Source organism: Cherax quadricarinatus, chromosome 12, assembly GCF_038502225.1.
Source record: "Cherax quadricarinatus isolate ZL_2023a chromosome 12, ASM3850222v1, whole genome shotgun sequence".
NCBI lineage: Eukaryota > Metazoa > Arthropoda > Malacostraca > Decapoda > Parastacidae > Cherax > Cherax quadricarinatus.
Genome location: NC_091303.1, coordinates 30,451,313 through 30,471,152, shown reverse-complemented (window position 1 = coordinate 30,471,152; position 19,840 = coordinate 30,451,313). Strand labels below are relative to the sequence as shown.

General features: G+C 45.6%; 1 protein-coding gene across 1 annotated transcript in view; it reads left to right on the top strand.

Moving 5' to 3' along the window:
* The window catches only part of rdgC (retinal degeneration C), a 98,255-nt gene that overhangs the window by 27,504 nt on the left and 50,911 nt on the right, over positions 1–19,840 (top strand). Inside the window, exon 6 of the mRNA XM_070084369.1 lies at positions 12,970–13,006. Coding sequence (XP_069940470.1) covers positions 12,970–13,006 — 37 coding nt within the window. The remainder of the gene's footprint in view (positions 1–12,969; positions 13,007–19,840) is intronic.

Here is a 19,840-nt window from a genome sequence, read left to right as displayed (position 1 = left end):
CTTATCTCCATAGTTGGTAAACTTATGGAATCAATAATTGCCGAAGCAATTCATAGTCATCTTGAAAGACATAAATTGATTAATGAATCTCAACACGGTTTTACAAAGGGGCGTTCCTGTCTTACGAATTTACTAACTTTCTTCACTAAGGTGTTTGAGGAAGTAGATCATGGTAATGAATATAATATTGTGTATATGAACTTCAGTAACACTTTTGATAGAGCTCCACATTAGAGACTGTTGAGGAAACTTAAGGCACACTGATTAGGAGAAATTTTTTCCTAGGTAGAGGCATGGTTGACAAATAGGCAGCAGAGAGTTTGCATAATTGGGGAGAAATCGGAATGGGGGGCAAGTCACAAGCGGTGTTCCACAGGGGTCAGTGTTGGGCCCATTGTTGTTCACAATTTACATAAACGCCACAGATGAGGGAATAAATAGCGACATAAGCAAATTTGCTGATGACACCAAAATAGGCAGCCCAATTCATTATACTGAGGACATTAGAGCACTCCAGGATTATTTGAAAAGACTGATGTAGTGGTTGGAGAAGTGGCAGATGTAGTTTAATATAGAGGAATGCAAAGTTCTAAATGTAGGACAGGAAAATAACCATGCCACATATAAACTAAATAATGTAGATCTTAATATTACGGATTGTGAAAAGGATTTAGGAGTTCTGGTTAGCAGTAATCTGAAACCAAGACAACAGTGCATAAGTGTTCGCAATAAAGCTAGCAGAATCCTTGGCTTCATAGCAAGAAGTATAAATAATAGAAGTCCTCAGGTTGTACTTCAACTCTATATATGTAATAATGTTGGTAGTCTTACCGACATGTAAAGTAAAAGGACACAAGTGCAACTAATGTGACATTTTATTGTGGCAACGTTTCGCTCTCCAGGAGCTTTATCAAGCCGTTACGAACAGTACATGGACACAGAGGGTATATATAGGCTCAGAGTGAGGTGCAATACTAGTGGTAGTAGTAGTAGTAATATAATATGTTAGAACAATTATCATGCACATGAGTAAACGATATAAAAGCTATTACGCAGTTGAACCGGAGATCAAGTTTACACTAGAAGAAGAATCCAATGACAAGCTACCTTTCCTCGACGTCCTCATTCACAAAGTAGACAACAGCCTAAGATTTCAAGTTTATCGGAAACCTACTAATAAAAACGATCTCACACACTTCTATTCCAGTCAACATACTACGACCAAAAGAGGCATCATCATCGGGTTTTTCCTAAGCTCATACTTTAATTTGTAGTCCTGAGTTTATTGACGAGGAATGTACATACATTCACCGAGCCTTCACAGATTTACATTTTCCTTCCTTTTTCATCAAAGACTGCAAAAAAAGAACCCTTCAGATCATTAATTCTCCACGCACCAACACCACTCCCAACAAAGTTATAATTCTTCCCAACAGCCAGGTTGCACTGAACGTTTCTAAAGTACTTTCACAAGCTAACACCAGAGTCGCCATCGCTTCCAGCACTTCGATAAAGGATCTAACCAGAACAAAATCCAAGCACCATGAACCAGTCAACGCAGGGGTTTACACTATACCCTGTGGAGGCTGCGACAAGATTTATGTAGGTGAAACAGCAAGAAACTTCAACACCCGCCTCAATGAACACATTTATTCATGAAGGAACGATAACTTGAACAACGCCTGTGTACAACACCGAAATTTCACCAATCATCTCATGAAGTTCAGGGACGCCCAACTACTGATCAAAGAAACTAATTTCCGCAGACGCAAGTGCCTTGAATCTTCACTAATAGCTGTTTCTAATACAATTAAACAAAACAAAGGCAGCTTCACCATCTCTGAAGTCTTAGCATGAATCCTCCTGAAAGCAGTAAATCCTGCCATCACATAGTCTCTCCTGTTAATACTACACAAGCACATTACAGAGAATGAACATTGAAACAGGCCTTCTCTATCCAGCCTCCAATAGAAATATTTGTCTAACCAATTTTTATGTTTCCCAAGTAATAGCTTTTATATCGTTTACTCATGTGCGAGTTAATTGTTCTAACATATTGGATTACTACTACTACTACTACTACTACTACTACTACTACTACTACTACTACTACTACTACTACTACTACTACTACTACTACTACTACTTCCACTAGTATTGCGCCTCACTCTGAGCCTATATATACCCTCTGTGTCCATGTACTGTTTGTAACGGCTTGATAAAGCTCCTGGAGAGCGAAACGTTGCCACAATAAAATGTCACATTAGTTGCACTTGTGTCCTTTTACTTTACAGCTCTATATATCTTTGGTTAGGCCTCATTTAGATTATGCTGCACAGTTCTGGTCACTGTATTATAGAATGGAAATAAATGCACTGGAAAACATACAGAAGTGGATGACAAAGTTGATCCATGTATCAGAAATCTTCCCTATGGGGACAGACTAAGGGCCCTGAATCTCCACTCTTTAGAAAAGCGTAGAATTAGGGGGGATATGATTGAGGTGTATAAATGGAAAACAGGAATTAATAAAGGAGATGTAAATAGCGTGCTAAAAATATCTAACATAGACAGGACTCGCAGCAATGGTTTTAAATTGGAAAAATTCAGATTCAGGAAGGATATAGGAAAGCACTGGTTTGGTAATAGAGTTGTGGATGAGTGGAACAAACTCCCGAGTACCGTCATAGAAGCTAAGACGTTGTGTAGTTTTAATTATAGGTTGGATAAAGACATGAGTGGGTGTGAGTTCGGTCCAAGTCGGACCGAAACGTCGTCGTAAGCTCCTCTATTCTATGTGCGGGTTATTTGTGTATCGTTCCAGTCACGGTATTGTGCCTTTTTTTGTTATTAGCTTGTGCTACTAGGTCGACTGCTGTGCTCCTCCTTTTAGTGACGTGTCTGACCTCACAGGTCAGTGAGGTCAGACGGTCAGTGAGCTTAAGGCCATTAGGTTAGTGAGCTTAAGCAGTTGGGAGAATTGAACCTGCCTCGCTTAGGCCAGTAGGCCTGTTATAGTGTTCCTTCTTTCTTATGTTATGTTCTTATGTTAAAACTATCGCCTTTACATACATCATATTGGGCTAGATTTTTAAACCTGAGGACGTTCGAAAATTTAGTAAAGACCAACATCGGCCGATCAAGAGGAATTTTACAAAAATCTTTGCATCAAGAAAGACATCATTGTTGTCAGAATTCGGCAGCAAATCATTACAATTTACAGAAATATCTTAGAGGATATGAAAGCATCATTCTGCCTGGGTACCAAAATTACTTTGTAAAATAGAATAGTTCTAATACTGATTATTTTGTCATTAAACATGCAACTAACGACTGCATGCTGAAAATGGGTCAGCTTGTAAGTGGGGTATGAAAACCAGTCTTGTTACTTGTTGCAGAAAGATCTGATGAATAATTAATGAGGTAATCTCTGCGTCTCTTTGGTAGTAGGTTGGTAGACAGTAACCGCCCAGGGAGGTACTACCGTCCTGCCAAGTGAGTGTAAAAGGAAGCCTGTAATTGTTTTACATGATGGTAGGATTGCTGGTGTCTTTTTTCTGTCTCATAAGCTTGCAAGATTTCAGGTAAGTTTTGCTACTTCTACTTACACTTAGGTCACACTACACTTGCATGTACAAGCATATATATATATATATATATATATATATATATATATATATATATATATATATATATATATATATATATATATATATATATATATATATATATATCTATACATATATATATATATATATATATATATATATATATATATATATATATATATATATATATATATATATATATATATATATATACCCCTCTGGGTTTTCTATTTTTTACTAGTTCTTGTTCTTGTTTTTTTATCTTAACTCCATTGGGAAGTGGAACAGAATTCTTCCTCCGTAAGCCATGCGTGTCGTAAGAGGCGACTAAAATGCCAGGAGCAAGGGGCTAGTAACCCCTTCTCCTGTATATAATACTAAATTTAAAAGGAGAAACTTTCGTTTTTCCTTTTGGGCCACCCCACCTCGGTGGGATACGGCCAGTATGTTGAAAGAAGAAGAAGAATCTCTGCGTCTCACCAGGCAGTGTGACAGCCCAGTCTATCATTATGAAAGTATTTTTTAGAGTTAAGGAACTGCATCTGTGTGAGGGAAAAGTTCAATAGATAGGAGTAGCGAGGGAGTATATAGTAACAATAGTTTCATTGCCGGCTACTTGTTAAGGTAGGGTAAGTCAAGCTCCCACTATTCCCACCTTTTTTCCCTCACCCCGAAAGTGATAGTTTGACTGCCGGCTGCTTGTTAAGGTATGGTCAGTCTAGCTCTCGCTATCCCTTCCCCTCCTTCTTCCCCCCCCCCCCAGAAAGGTGACGTGTGGGGCTCCGGTCCAAACAGTAATCACTAGACTCACAGCTCCCAGCACTACTGTAAGTACATGCCTGCCTTGTATTCTAGTGGATTTATTGGTTGAAAGCTTCACTTTTGACCAATAATAAACTTAGTCCTTTCAGTCTTGCTCTAAGTTGACTGTTGTAATAATCACCACATCTTTTAGGTATTGTACTTATCATGGAGAGTGATTTCTTAAGCAGTGGGTAACCTGTCTATCTTTCCAGCTTGGATGACAGAGAGGGTCATCTGCCAATCAACGAGTAGAATTGAAGGAGACGGACTAACGTCCTGGAGACGTCCCCTGTTGTATTTACTTGCCTGTGCATATGTATGAAGAATCAGGACGTAACCCCTCATCATTGCAGCGGTACAAAACCTGATTTCCTCTCATCGGGAGAGATTATTTACGGCCACAAGAACGAGCCAGTGGGTTGTAACCAACACATGCGACCCCCCCCCATCATCGGCAACGGCTACGATTTCAACAAGCAGTGTCACCAACACCAGACACCCAAGTTTTATATTAGCGTTGAATTCAGTTATCATTTATATTTCTCATTTTTTCATTTTCTTTAATGTAGGATTAATATTTCATATTTAAGTGTTTTATATTTTACATTTTCTATATAATAAAGTGTTTATGTTTGTCTGTTATTATTTCTTTTTCTATTCATTAATTTTCCTGAGGAGGAGCCAGCCTTGGTAATACTGTCTGAAGTTGTTACAGGGCTGAGTAAGCCTTCACAATCTGGAATGTTTAAGAATAAGAGAAAGAAAGAACTTTTCATCCACTGTACAAATGAAGGCATCTTCTCACAGGAAAACAGTACCTATGAGTCGTTGTTACGAAATATCCTAATTTATCTTGAGATTAGTTAGACTACCTGGAGGGTATACTTGGACGAGGATGCTGGAGTCAACGTCGTGTACCGTTCGTGGGAAGTAAGTGTACTGTGTGTGGGCAGTAAGTGTACTGTGTGTGGGCAGTAAGTGTACTGTGTGTGGGTAGTAAGTGTACTGTGTGTGGGCAGTAAGTGTACTGTGTGTGGGCAGTAAGTGTACTGTGTGTGGGTAGTAAGTGTATCGTGTGTGGGTAATAAGTGTACTGTGTGTGGGCAGTAAGTGTACTGTGTGTGGGCAGTAAGTGTACTGTGTGTGGGCAGTAAGTGTACTGTGTGTGGGCAGTAAGTGTACTGTGTGTGGGTAGTAAGTGTATCGTGTGTGGGTAATAAGTGTACTGTGTGTGGGCAGTAAGTGTACCGTGTGTGGGCAGTAAGTGTATCGTGTGTGGGTAGTAAGTGTACCGTGTGTGGGTAGTAAATGTACCGTGTGTGGGTAGTAAGTGTATCGTGTGTGGGCAGTAAGTGCATCGTGTGTGGGCAGTAAGTGTACCGTGTGTGGGCAGTAAGTGTATCGTGTGTGGGCAGTAAGTGTACCGTGTGTGGGTAGTAAGTGTATTGTGTGTGGGCAGTAAGTGTATCGTGTGTGGGCAGTAAGTTCACCGTTTGTGGGTAATAAGTGTACTGTGTGTGGGCAGTAAGTGTACCGTGTGTGTGTGTGCAGTAAGTGTACCGTGTGTGGGCAGTAAGGGTATCGTGTGTGGGCAGTAAGTGTACCGTGTGTGTGTGCAGTAAGTGTACCGTGTGTGTGTGTGTGTGTGTGTGTGTGTGTGTGTGTGTGTGTGTGTGTGTGTGCAGTAAGTGTACCGTGTGTGTGTGTGTGCAGTAAGTGTACAATGTGTGGGCAGTAAGGGTATCGTGTGTGTGTGTGCAGTAAGTGTACCGTGTATGTGTGTGTGTGTGTGCAGTAAGTGTACCGTGTGTGTGTGTGTGCAGTAAGTGTACCGTGTGTGGGCAGTAAGGGTATCGTGTGTGGGCAGTAAGTGTACCGTGTGTGGGTAGTAAGTGTATCGTGTGTGGGCAGTAAGTGTACCGTGTGTGTGTGCAGTAAGTGTACCGTGTGTGTGTTCAGTAAGTGTACCGTGTGTGTGGGCAGTAAGTGTACCGTGTGTGTGTGTGTGCAGTACGTGTACCGTGTGTGGGCAGTAAGGGTATCGTGTGTGGGCAGTAAGTGTACCGTGTGTGGGTAGTAAGTGTATCGTGTGTGGGCAGTAAGTGTACCGTGTGTGTGTGTGCAGTAAGTGTACCGTGTGTGAGCAGTAAGTGTACCGTGTGTGTGCAGTAAGTGTACCGTGTGTGTGTGTGTGTGTGAGCAGTGTGTACCGTGTGTGTGCAGTAAGTGTACCGTGTGTGAGCAGTAAGTGTACCGTGTGTGAGCAGTAAGTGTACCGTGTGTGTGTGTGTGTGTGCAGTAAGTGTACCGTGTGTGTGTGTGTGTGTGTGTGTGCAGTAAGTGTACCCTGTGTGTGTGCAGTAAGTGCACCGTGTGTGGGCAGTAAGTGTACCGTTTGTGTGTGCAGTAAGTGTACCGTGTGTGTGCAGTAAGTGTAACGTGTGTGGGCAGTAAGTGTATCGTGTGGGGGCAGTAAGTGTACCGTGTGTGGGTAGTAAGTGTATCGTGTGTGGGCAGTAAGTGTACCGTGTGTGTGTGCAGTAAGTGTACCGTGTGTGGGCAGTAAGTGTACCGTGTGTGTGTGCAGTAAGTGTACCGTGTGTGTGCAGTAAGTGTACCGTGTGTGTGTGCAGAAAGTGTACTGTGTGTGTGTGTGCAGTAAGTGTAACGTGTGTGTGTGCAGTAAGTGTACCGTGTGTGTGGGCAGTAAGTGTACCGTGTGTGTGTGTGTGCAGTAAGTGTACCGTGTGTGGGCAGTAAGTGTACCGTGAGTGGGGATTAAGTGTATCGTTTGTGGGCAGTAAGTGCACCGTGTGTGGGCAGTAAGTGTACTGTGTGTGGGCAGTAAGTGTACCGTGTGTGGGCAGTAAGTGTACCGTGAGTGGGTAGTAAGTGTATCGTTTGTGGGCAGTAAGTGCACCGTGTGTGGGCAGTAAGTGTACCGTGTGTGGGCAGTAAGTGTACCGTGTGTGGGTAGTAAGTGTATCGTGTGTGGGCAGTAAGTGTACAGTGTGTGGGTAGTAAGTGTTCTGTGTGTGGGTAGTAAGTGTACCGTGTGTGGGCAGTAAGTGTACAGTGTGTGGGTAGTAAGTGTACTGTGTCTGGGTAGTAAGTGTACCGTGTGTAGCCAGTAAGTATATCGTGTGTGGGCAGTAAGTGTATAGTGTGTGGGCAGTAAGTTTACTGTGTGTGGGCAGTAAGTGTACCGTGTGTGAGCAGTAAGTGTACCGTGTGTGGGCAGTAAGTGTACCGTGTGTGGGCAGTAAGTGTACCGTGTGTGGGCAGTAAGTGTACCGTGTGTGGGCAGTAAGTGTACCGTGTGTGGGCAGTAAGTGTACCGTGTGTGAGCAGTAAGTGTACCGTGTGTGGGCAGTAAGTGTACCGTGTGTGTGCAGTAAGTGTACCGTGTGTGGGCAGTAAGTGTACCGTGTGTGAGCAGTAAGTGTACCGTGTGTGGGCAGTAAGTGTACCGTGTGTGAGCAGTAAGTGTACCGTGTGTGGGCAGTAAGTGTACCGTGTGTGAGCAGTAAGTGTATCGTTTGTGGGCAGTAAGTGTGCCGTGTATGGGCAGTAAGTGCACCGTGCGTGGGCAGTAAGTGTACCGTGTGTGGGCAGTAAGTGTACCGTGTGTGGGCAGTAAGTGTACCGTGTGTGGGCAGTAAGTGTACCGTGTGTGGGCAGTAAGTGTGCCGTGTGTGGGCAGTAAGTGTACCGTGTGTGGGCAGTAAGTGTACCGTGTGTGGGCAGTAAGTGTACCGTGTGTGAGCAGTAAGTGTACCGTGTGTGGGCAGTAAGTGTACCGTGTGTGGGCAGTAAGTGTACCGTGTGTGGGCAGTAAGTGTACCGTGTGTGAGCAGTAAGTGTACCGTGTGTGAGCAGTAAGTGTACCGTGTGTGAGCAGTAAGTGTACCGTGTGTGAGCAGTAAGTGTACCGTGTGTGGGCAGTAAGTGTACCAGTAAGTGTACCGTGTGTGAGCAGTAAGTGTACCGTGTGTGAGCAGTAAGTGTACCGTGTGTGGGCAGTAAGTGTACCGTGTGTGGGCAGTGTGTACCGTGTGTGGGCAGTAAGTGTACAGTAAGTGTACCGTGTGTGAGCAGTAAGTGTGTGTGGGCAGTAAGTGTACCGTGTGTGAGCAGTAAGTGTACCGTGTGTGAGCAGTAAGTGTACCGTGTGTGAGCAGTAAGTGTACCGTGTGTGAGCAGTAAGTGTACCGTGTGTGAGCAGTAAGTGTACCGTGTGTGGGCAGTAAGTGTACCGTGTGTGAGCAGTAAGTGTACCGTGTGTGGGCAGTAAGTGTACCGTGTGTGAGCAGTAAGTGTACCGTGTGTGAGCAGTAAGTGTACCGTGTGTGAGCAGTAAGTGTACCGTGTGTGAGCAGTAAGTGTACCGTGTGTGAGCAGTAAGTGTACCGTGTGTGAGCAGTAAGTGTACCGTGTGTGAGCAGTAAGTGTACCGTGTGTGAGCAGTAAGTGTACCGTGTGTGAGCAGTAAGTGTACCGTGTGTGAGCAGTAAGTGTACCGTGTGTGGGCAGTAAGTGTAGCAGTAAGTGTACCGTGTGTGAGCAGTAAGTGTACCGTGTGTGGGCAGTAAGTGTACCGTGTGTGAGCAGTAAGTGTACCGTGTGTGAGCAGTAAGTGTACCCAGTAAGTGTACCGTGTGTGAGCAGTAAGTGTACCGTGTGTGTAGCAGTAAGTGTACCGTGTGTGGGCAGTAAGTGTACCGTGTGTGAGCAGTAAGTGTACCGTGTGTGTGTGTACCGTGTGTGGGCAGTAAGTGTACCGTGTGTGAGCAGTAAGTGTAAGTGTACCGTGTGTGGGCAGTAAGTGTACCATGTGTGGGCAGTAAGTGTACCGTGTGTGAGCAGTAAGTGTACCGTGTGTGGGCAGTAAGTGTACCGTGTGTGTGTGTACCGTGTGTGGGCAGTAAGTGTACCGTGTGTGAGCAGTAAGTGTACCGTGTGTGAGCAGTAAGTGTACCGTGTGTGGGCAGTAAGTGTACCGTGTGTGTGTGTGGGCAGTAAGTGTACCGTGTGTGAGCAGTAAGTGTACCGTGTGTGGGCAGTAAGTGTACCGTGTGTGAGCAGTAAGTGTACCGTGTGTGAGCAGTAAGTGTACCGTGTGTGAGCAGTAAGTGTACCGTGTGTGAGCAGTAAGTGTACCGTGTGTGAGCAGTAAGTGTACGGTGTGAGCAGTAAGTGTACCGTGTGTGAGCAGTAAGTGTACCGTGTGTGAGCAGTAAGTGTACCGTGTGTGAGCAGTAAGTGTACCGTGTGTGAGCAGTAAGTGTACCGTGTGTGAGCAGTAAGTGTACCGTGTGTGGGCAGTAAGTGTACCGTGTGTGGCAGTAAGTGTACCGTGTGTGTACCGTGTGTGGGCAGTAAGTGTACCGTGTGTGAGCAGTAAGTGTACCGTGTGTGACCGTGTGTGGGCAGTAAGTGTACCGTGAGCAGTAAGTGTACTGTGTGTTGGCAGTAAGTGTACCGTGTGTGGGCAGTAAGTGTAGCAGTTAGTGTACCGTGTGTGTGAGCAGTAAGTGTACCGTGTGTGAGCAGTAAGTGTACCCAGTAAGTGTACCGTGTGTGAGCAGTAAGTGTACCGTGTGTGAGCAGTAAGTGCAGTAAGTGTACCGTGTGTGAGCAGTAAGTGTACCGTGTGTGAGCAGTAAGTGTACCAGTAAGTGTACCAGTAAGTGTGTGTGTGGGCAGTAAGTGTACCGTGTGTGAGCAGTAAGTGTACCGTGTGTGAGCAGTAAGTGTACCGTGTGTGAGCAGTAAGTGTACCGTGTGTGAGCAGTGTGAGCAGTAAGTGTACCGTGTGTGAGCAGTAAGTGTACCGTGTGTGAGCAGTAAGTGTACCGTGTGTGTGTGTAGCAGTAAGTGTACCGTGTGTGTACCGTGTGTGGGCAGTAAGTGTACCGTGTGTGAGCAGTAAGTGTACCGTGTGTGGAGCAGTAAGTGTACCGTGTGTGAGCAGTAAGTGTACCGTGTGTGAGCAGTAAGTGTAGTGTACCGTGTGTGTGAGCAGTAAGTGTACCGTGTGTGAGCAGTGTACCGTGTGTGAGCAGTAAGTGTACCGTGTGTGAGCAGTAAGTGTACCGTGTGTGAGCAGTAAGTGTACCGTGTGTGAGCAGTAGCAGTGTGTACCGTGTGTGAGCAGTAAGTGTACCGTGTGTGAGCAGTAAGTGTACCGTGTGTGAGCAGTAAGTGTACCGTGTGTGAGCAGTAAGTGTACCGTGTGTGGGCAGTAAGTGTACCGTGTGTGAGCAGTAAGTGTACCGTGTGAGCAGTAAGTGTACCGTGTGTGAGCAGTAAGTGTACCGTGTGTGAGCAGTAAGTGTACCGTGTGTGAGCAGTAAGTGTACCGTGTGTGGGCAGTAAGTGTACCGTGTGTGAGCAGTAAGTGTACCGTGTGTGAGCAGTAAGTGTACCGTGTGTGAGCAGTAAGTGTACCGTGTGTGAGCAGTAAGTGTACCGTGTGTGAGCAGTAAGTGTACCGTGTGTGAGCAGTAAGTGTACCGTGTGTGAGCAGTGAGCAGTAAGTGTACCGTGTGTGAGCAGTAAGTGTACCGTGTGTGTAGCAGTAAGTGTACCGTGTGTGAGCAGTAAGTGTACCGTGTGTGAGCAGTAGTGTGAAACAAATTAACTTTCAGTAAGTGTACCTCTGTAATTTCCTAAGTGTACCCTGTTGTGTGAGCAGTACTGACTAGTGGTAACCGTGTTGTCCTGTAAGTGTACCTGACAGTAAGTGGTAACCTCCTGTTATACTGACTAGTGGTAACCTCCTGTTGTACTGACTAGTGGTAACCTCCTGTTGTACTGACTAGTGGTAACCTCCTGTTGTACTGACTAGTGGTAACCTCCTGTTGTACTGACTAGTGTAACCTCCTGTTGTACTGACTAGTGGTAACCTCCTGTTGTACTGACTAGTGGTAACCTCCTGTTGTACTGACTAGTGGTAACCTCCTGTTGTACTGACTAGTGTTAACCTCCTGTTGTACTGACTAGTGGTAACCTCCTGTTGTACTGACTAGTGGTAACCTCCTGTTGTACTGACTAGTGGTAACCTCCTGTTGTACTGACTAGTGGTAACCTCCTGTTGTACTGACTAGTGGTAACCTCCTGTTGTACTGACTAGTGGTAACCTCCTGTTGTACTGACTAGTGGTAACCTCCTGTTGTACTGACTAGTGGTAACCTCCTGTTGTACTGACTAGTGGTAACCTCCTGTTGTACTGACTAGTGGTAACCTCCTGTTGTACTGACTAGTGGTAACCTCCTGTTGTACTGACTAGTGGTAACCTCCTGTTGTACTGACTAGTGGTAACCTCCTGTTGTACTGACTAGTGGTAACCTCCTGTTGTACTGACTAGTGGTAACCTCCTGTTGTACTGACTAGTGGTAACCTCCTGTTGTACTGACTAGTGGTAACCTCCTGTTGTACTGACTAGTGGTAACCTCCTGTTGTACTGACTAGTGGTAACCTCCTGTTGTACTGACTAGTGGTAACCTCCTGTTGTACTGACTAGTGGTAACCTCCTGTTGTACTGACTAGTGGTAACCTCCTGTTGTACTGACTAGTGGTAACCTCCTGTTGTACTGACTAGTGGTAACCTCCTGTTGTACTGACTAGTGGTAACCTCCTGTTGTACTGACTAGTGGTAACCTCCTGTTGTACTGACTAGTGGTAACCTCCTGTTGTACTGACTAGTGGTAACCTCCTGTTGTACTGACTAGTGGTAACCTCCTGTTGTACTGACTAGTGGTAACCTCCTGTTGTACTGACTAGTGGTAACCTCCTGTTGTACTGACTAGTGGTAACCTCCTGTTGTACTGACTAGTGGTAACCTCCTGTTGTACTGACTAGTGGTAACCTCCTGTTGTACTGACTAGTGGTAACCTCCTGTTGTACTGACTAGTGTAACCTCCTGTTGTACTGAGTAACCTCCTGTTGTACTGACCTCCTGTTGTACTGACTAGTGGTAACCTCCTGTTGTACTGACTAGTGGTAACCTCCTGTTGTACTGACTAGTGGTAACCTCCTGTTGTACTGACTAGTGGTAACCTCCTGTTGTACTGACTAGTGGTAACCTCCTGTTGTACTGACTAGTGGTAACCTCCTGTTGTACTGACTAGTGGTAACCTCCTGTTGTACTGACTAGTGGTAACCTCCTGTTGTACTGACTAGTGGTAACCTCCTGTTGTACTGACTAGTGGTAACCTCCTGTTGTACTGACTAGTGGTAACCTCCTGTTGTACTGACTAGTGGTAACCTCCTGTTGTACTGACTAGTGGTAACCTCCTGCTAACTCCACTAACAATGATTGGTGGAGTTAACACTGAGTTAATGGTAATTACGTAATACCACTACTAATAGCAATGAATTACTCAGTGGTAACCACTTAATATCACCACTAATAGCAGTAAGTTACAGAGTATTATTAATTACTTTCTACTACCAGTAGCACTGTCTCACCCAAACATCTTCTACTTAATATTCAGGTGGCAGATTGCAACGTTACATTAAAGATCATTATGTGATGTTTACTTTACTTTCACAGGTATGGATTCTGCAAGGAGGTCAACCGCAAGTATAAGGTAGGTATGAGTACTGGGGAGATGAGTCAAGTATAAGGTAGGTGTGTACTGAAGTAAGTGCTGGGGAGGTTAGTCAAATTAAGGTAGGTCTGTGCTTGCACAAGTGTTAGGGGAAGGTGAGTTAAATGAAAGGTAGATCTGTGCATGTACAAGTATTGGAGAAACGTGTCAAGTTCTAAGTTTGAAGAGTCTGGTAAGCTGACTAGCCGCTTTACCACTTCCTATAAATTCACTCAATAAGTTCAAGTTCCGCGTGTAGCATCTCCCGAAGAAATCCAGGTAGGAGTCGGTAGCACAAGGTAAGTAGCATGTCTCTCACGTTTACCGTTTATAACCTGTGGCTAAACTCTACAGAATCACATTTAAGCAACCACTGTCTCACAAATCCAGTACGATTAGGCAACTGCCTGAGCGGCGTCCCGTGTGAGGTTATGTCTCCCTAGCTCAAGGCAGCGATGGATGGTGCTAGCGAAACAGGTGTCCCGCCTTATGTGTGTCGGACATGTCTTAGGACTTCTCGGACTAAGATCGGTTGAGAAATACATGAATACATGTGAGAGCCGCTCTCTCATGTATTCAATAGCAAGTGCTCAGAGTGATAAGATGCTGTCGAAAAACACGGTAGTATATTAAGGATGATTATACGAGTATACTGGAAAAGAGCGGAAGATGAGGTTATTGTTAGGGCCACGGAGAGTGGGAACCCTCTTCCGTGTTCATCAAGAACTGCAAGAAGCCCTTATCACGAGCTTTTACCATCATATGGAGAAAGAGCATGGACACGGCGGTCGTCCCACAGTTACTAAAAACAACAGACATAGCCCCACTCCACAAAGGGGGCAGTAAAGCAATAGCTAAGAACTACAGACTGATAGCACTAACATCCCATATCATAAAATTCTTTGAAAGGGCCCTAAGAAGCAAGATCGCCACCCATCTAGATAACCATCAATTACACAACTCAGGGCAAAAAGGGGTTAGAGCAGGTCGCTCCTGTCTGTCTCAACTACTGAATCACTACGACAAGGTCCTAAATGCACTAGAAGACAAAAAGAATGCAGATGTAATATATACAGACTTTGCAAAAGCCTTCGACAAGTGTGACCATGACGTAATAGAGCACAAAATGCGTGCTAAAGGAATAACAGGAAAAGTTGGTAGATGGATCTATAATTTCCTCACAAACAGAACACATAGAGCAGTAAAGCTTGAGGCGGCTACGGTGAAAAGCTCTGTTCCACAAGGCACGGTACTAGCTCCCATCTTGTTTCTCATCCTCATATCTGACATAGACAAGGATGTCAGCCACAGCACCGTGTCTTCCTTTGCAGATGACACCCGAATCTGCATGACAGTGTCTTCCATTGCAGACACTGCAAGGCTCCAGGCGGACATCAACCAAATCTTTCAATGGGCTGCAGAAAACAATATGAAGTTCAACGATGAAAAATTTCAATTACTCCGATATGGTAAACACGAGGAAATTAAAGCTTCATTGTATCAATCGCATCTGCTAGAAAAATGACAGGATGGATAATGAGAACCTTCAAAACTAGGGATGCCAAGCCCATGATGACACTCTTCAGGTCGCTTGTTCTATCTAGGCTGGAATATTGCTGCACACTAACAGCACCTCTCTAGGCAGGTGAAATTGCTGACCTAGAAAATGTACAGAGAACCTTCACGGCGCGCATAACGGAGATAAAACACCTCAATTACTGGGAGCGCTTGAAGTTCCTGAACCTGTACTCCCTGGAACGCAGGCGGGAGAGATACATGATATATATACACCTGGAAAATCCAAGAGGGACTAGTACCGAACTTGAACACGAAAAATCACTACGAAAGCAAAAGACTTGGCAGACGTTGCAACATCCCCCCAAATGAAAAGCAGGGATGTCACTAGCACGTTAAGAGACAACACAATAAGTGTCAGGGACCCAAGACTGTTAAACTGCCTCCTAGCATACATAAGGGGGATTACCAATAGACCCCTGGCAGTCTTCAAGCAGGCACTGGACAAGCACCTAAAGTCGGTACCTGACCAGCCGGGCTGTGGCTCGTACGTTGGATTGCGTACAGCCAGCAGCAACAGCCTGGTTGATCAGGCGCTGATCCACCATGAGGCCTGGTTACAAACCGGGCCGCGGGGGGGTTGACCCCCGGAACTCTCTCCAGGTAAAATCCAGAGTCATGGCCACAGGCTGCCCGACTTTGCAAAATTTGTGAGTAAATTTACTGATGAGCATAATAATAATGGCATTGTAAAATTATTCACCAGTGAGTATCTAAATAAAGAAGAATCAACCTTGACGGCTGTGAGAGAAGAAACCTCTAGTTAGAGTAATACAGAGAAGAGTTATTAATTTGTTATTTCAGAGCATATATTGTAGAACTCATGCCAAAGATATAGAAACAATGCACACTTCGTTACAGATATTGCTTTACATGCTTAGTATTCTGTGTTATTACGATTTCGTGAATCTACGGCTAATTCAACAAGAAAAAACAGGTCTCTTCTATGACAAATGCCAGGGAAGATATGCCAAGTGCTAGAGAGAATGATTATATTCCGACGGAATATAAGTCTTACTATTAAGTCAAGTGTCACCTTTATCACAACTCACTCTTCTAAAATATCAAGAGTTTATACAACATGAAATTATAGGAATTTACTTTAACATGAGGTAAATCTGTTAACAGTGTTGCACACCATCCTGCGTTAACGCTGAAATATGTTTTTCCTCTGTAAATGATATGATGACTTCAGTATAAGAGCAATACCCCTCCCCACACACCCACCTCACACCTCGTATTCTTAAACAATATCTTCTCACCAACGTCTGAGGTCGTGATCCAGCAACACGAACTTATGATGACTGTAATAACAAACAAATACTTGGGTAACGGCGTGTAATGCAGAGCAAATCATAACTGCAGATGATGTTTCGCTTAGGAACAGGTGGTGAGGTAGAGAGAGAAGGAGTGATAGCTTTATATATAACAAAAACAAGGAAGAGGAAGGTCAGGTTTCAGGTGGTGTAGTGTAAATGGAGTCCATGTGTGGTTATACTTGTTGCATTGCATGTTGTTTCTTGAAGAGGGAATAGTGTATACACTGGTTCTGATGTTGGAAGATCTACGGAAGTTGCCGAGGGTAATTTCCATGAGAGTGTTGGACGTTACAACTGCGGAATAGATATTAGACTTCCCGAGAGGTGGTGTAATTTGAACAGTTTTTTAACCAGTAGGAAGAATGATGCATCTATAAATTTCTAGAGTTTCACAGAGTAGGTTTGATATGGACTAATTTTTAAGCACCTGTCAATTTCGGTGTTTCCTCAGGTTGACAAAATGTATTGTGCTGCACATCTTCAGACGACACGTTCTATATATATTGCATATATATAGAACGATGTTCTTTATGAAAAAACTTACTGGTAGAGTCTGAACAAGGTAAGAAACTTCTTGACCTTCATACGAACTCCAGGCGAATCAACATGTATGGACTGCAAAAATCCACAGAGTACATTTCCATGAGACCAAACACGATTTACATTTTAACATCCCCCATAATCCGGCAGACACAATTGCCAAACATTTCTAAACTATTAGGCACCGTCAGTAAGGCCCGACTTTAGAATTCTGGACATCTTGACAAAGGTCAACAACATCAACATTGAAAATAAGACTGGCCAGCCTCGACGTTACATCCCTCTTCACTAAGGTCTCCACAGATCAATCGTTAGCATTATTATAGACGAAGATAAAACCAGACATAAAGCTATCATTTCATTGCATTTATAGACCTCAGTGACTGTAAATTAACATTAATTACTTCTCGTGCTCGAAAGGACTTAATAACCCCGCTGTTTAGGAACAAACATCGCAAAATGCAAAGTTAGCTCCTGAATACTTGTTTTGTTGTCGCAATGAAAGTTAATACTGCTACTTGTGTCTTTCTTGTCATACTTATCGGCAATGTGCCATTCATCTGTTGAGTGGGAGCTGTAGTGAAGTGTGTGTGTTGTGCTGGAGTGTCAGAGTGAGCTGTGCTGGAGTGTGAGTGGAGTTGTGCTGGAGTGTCAGAGTGAGCTGTGCTGGAGTGTGAGTGGAGTTGTGCTGGAGTGTCAGAGTGAGCTGTGCTGGAGTGTGAGTGGAGTTGTGCTGGAGTGTCAGAGTGAGCTGTGCTGGAGTGTGGGTGTAGTTGTGCTGGAGTGTCAGAGTGAGCTGTGCTGGACTGTGAGTGAGCTGTGCTGGAGTGTGAGTGAGCTGTGCTGGAGTGTGGGTGTAGTTGTGCTGGAGTGTCAGAGTGAGCTGTGCTGGACTGTGAGTGAGCTGTGCTGGAGTGTGAGTGAGCTGTGCTGCAGTGTGAGTGAGCTGTGCTGGAGTGTGAGTGAGCTGTGCTGGAGTGTGAGTGAGCTGTGCTGCAGTGTGAGTGGAGTTGTGCTGGAGTGTGAGAGTGAGCTGTGCTGGAGTGTGAGTGGAGTTGTGCTGGAGTGTGAGAGTGAGCTGTGCTGGAGTGTGAGTGAGCTGTGCTGCAGTGTGAGTGAGCTGTGCTGGAGTGTCAGAGTGAGCTGTGCTGGAGTGTGAGTGGAGTTGTGCTGGAGTGTGAGTGAGCTGTGCTGGAGTGTGAGTGGAGTTGTGCTGGAGTGTGAGTGAGCTGTGCTGGAGTGCGAGAGTAAACTGTGTTGCAGTGTGAGAGTAAGCTGTGCTGGAGAGTGTGAGTAAGCTGTGCTGGAGTGTGAGAGTGAGCGGTGCTGGAGTGTGTGAGTAAGCTGTGCTGGAGTGTGAGACTAAGCTGTGCTGCAGTGTGAGAGTAAGCTGTGCTGGAGTGTGAGAGTAAGCTGTGTTGGAGTGTGAGAGTCAGCTGTGCTGGAGTGTGTGAGTAAGCTGTGCTGGAGTATGAGAGTGAGCTGTGCTGGAGTGTGAGAGTGAGCTGTGCTGTAGTGTGAGAGTGAGCTGTGCTGGAGTATGAGAGTAAGCTGTGCTGGAGTGTAAGAGTAAGCTGTGCTTGAGTGTCAGAGTATGCTGTCCTGGAGTGTGAGAGTATGCTGTCCTGAAGTGTAAAAGTGAGCTGTGCTGGAGTGTGATAGTGAGCTGGGCTGGAGTGTGAGAGTGAGCTGTGCTGGAGTGTGAGAGTAAGCTGTGCTGGAGTATGATAGTGAGCTGGGCTGGAGTGTGAGAGTGAGCTGTGCTGGAGTGTCAGAGTAAGCTGTGCTGGAGTGTGAGAGTAGGCTGGGCTGGAGTGTGAGAGTGAGCTGTGCTGGAGCGTGAGAGTAAGGTGTGTGTGAGTGTGAGAGTGAGCTGTGCTTGTGTGTGAGAGTGAGCTGTGCTGGAGTGTGTGAGTAAGCTGTGCTGGAGTGTGAGAGTAAGCTGTGCAGGAGTGTGAGACTGAGCTGTACTGGAGTGTGTGAGTAAGCTGGGCTGGAGTGTGAGAGTTAGCTGTGCTGGAGTGTGAGAGTGAGCTGTGCTGGAGTGTGAGAGTAAGCTGTGCTGGAGTGTGAGAGTAAGCTGTGCTGGAGTGTGAGAGTAAGCTGTGCTGGAGTGTGTGAGTAAGCTGTGCTGGAGTGTGAGAGTAAGCTGTGCTGGAGTGTGAGACTGAGCTGTACTGGAGTGTGTGAGTAAGCTGGGCTGGAGTGTGAGAGTAAGCTGTGCTGGAGTGTGAGAGTAAGCTGTGTTGGAGTGTGAGAGTCAACTGTTTTGGAGTGTGAAAGTAAGCTGTCTGGAGTGTGAGAGTGAGCTGTGTTGCAGTGTGAGAGTGAGCTGTGGTGCAGTGTGAGAGTGAGCTGTGCTGCAGTGTGAGAGTGAGCTGTGGTGCAGTGTGAGAGTGAGCTGTCTGGAGTGTGAGAGTGAGCTGTACTGAAGTGTGAGAGTGAGCTGTGCAGTGTGAGAGTGCAGTGTGAGAGTGAGCTGTCTGCAGTGTGAGAGTGAGCTGTGCTGCAGTGTGAGCTGTGCTGCTGTTTTGGAGTGTGAAAGTAAGCTGTCTGGAGTGTGAGAGTGAGCTGTGCTGCAGTGTGAGAGTGAGCTGTGGTGCAGTGTGAGAGTGAGCTGTGCTGCAGTGTGAGAGTGAGCTGTGGTGCAGTGTGAGAGTGAGCTGTCTGGAGTGTGAGAGTGAGCTGTGCTGCAGTGTGAGAGTGAGCTGTGCTGCAGTGTGAGAGTGAGCTGTCTGGAGTGTGAGAGTGAGCTGTGCTGCAGTGTGAGAGTGAGCTGTGCTGCAGTGTGAGAGTGAGCTGTGCTGCAGTGTGAGAGTGAGCTGTTTGGAGTGTGAGAGTGAGCTGTGCTGCAGTGTGAGAGTGAGCTGTGCTGCAGTGTGAGAGTGAGCTGTGCTGCAGTGTGAGAGTGAGCTGTGGTGCAGTGTGAGAGTGGGCTGTGCTGCAGCGTGAGAGTGAGCTTTGGTGCAGTGTGAGAGTGAGCTGTGCTGCAGTGTGAGAGTGAGCTGTGCTGCAGTGTGAGAGTGAGCTGTGCTGCAGTGTGAGAGTGAGCTGTGCTGCAGTGTGAGAGTGAGCTGTGCTGCAGTGTGAGAGTGAGCTGTGCTGTAGTGTGAGAGTGAGCTGTGCTGCAGTGTGAGGGTGAGCTGTGCTGCAGTGTGAGAGTGAGCTGTGCTGCAGTGTGAGAGTTAGCTGTGCTGCAGTGTGAGAGTGAGCTGTGCTGTAGTGTGAGAGTGAGCTGTGCTGCAGTGTGAGAGTGAGCTGTGCTGCAGTGTGAGAGTGAGCTGTGCTGTAGTGTGAGAGTGAGCTGTGCTGCAGTGTGAGAGTGAGCTGTGCTGCAGTGTGAGAGTGAGCTGTGCTGCAGTGTGAGAGTGAGCTGTGCTGCAGTGTGAGAGTGAGCTGT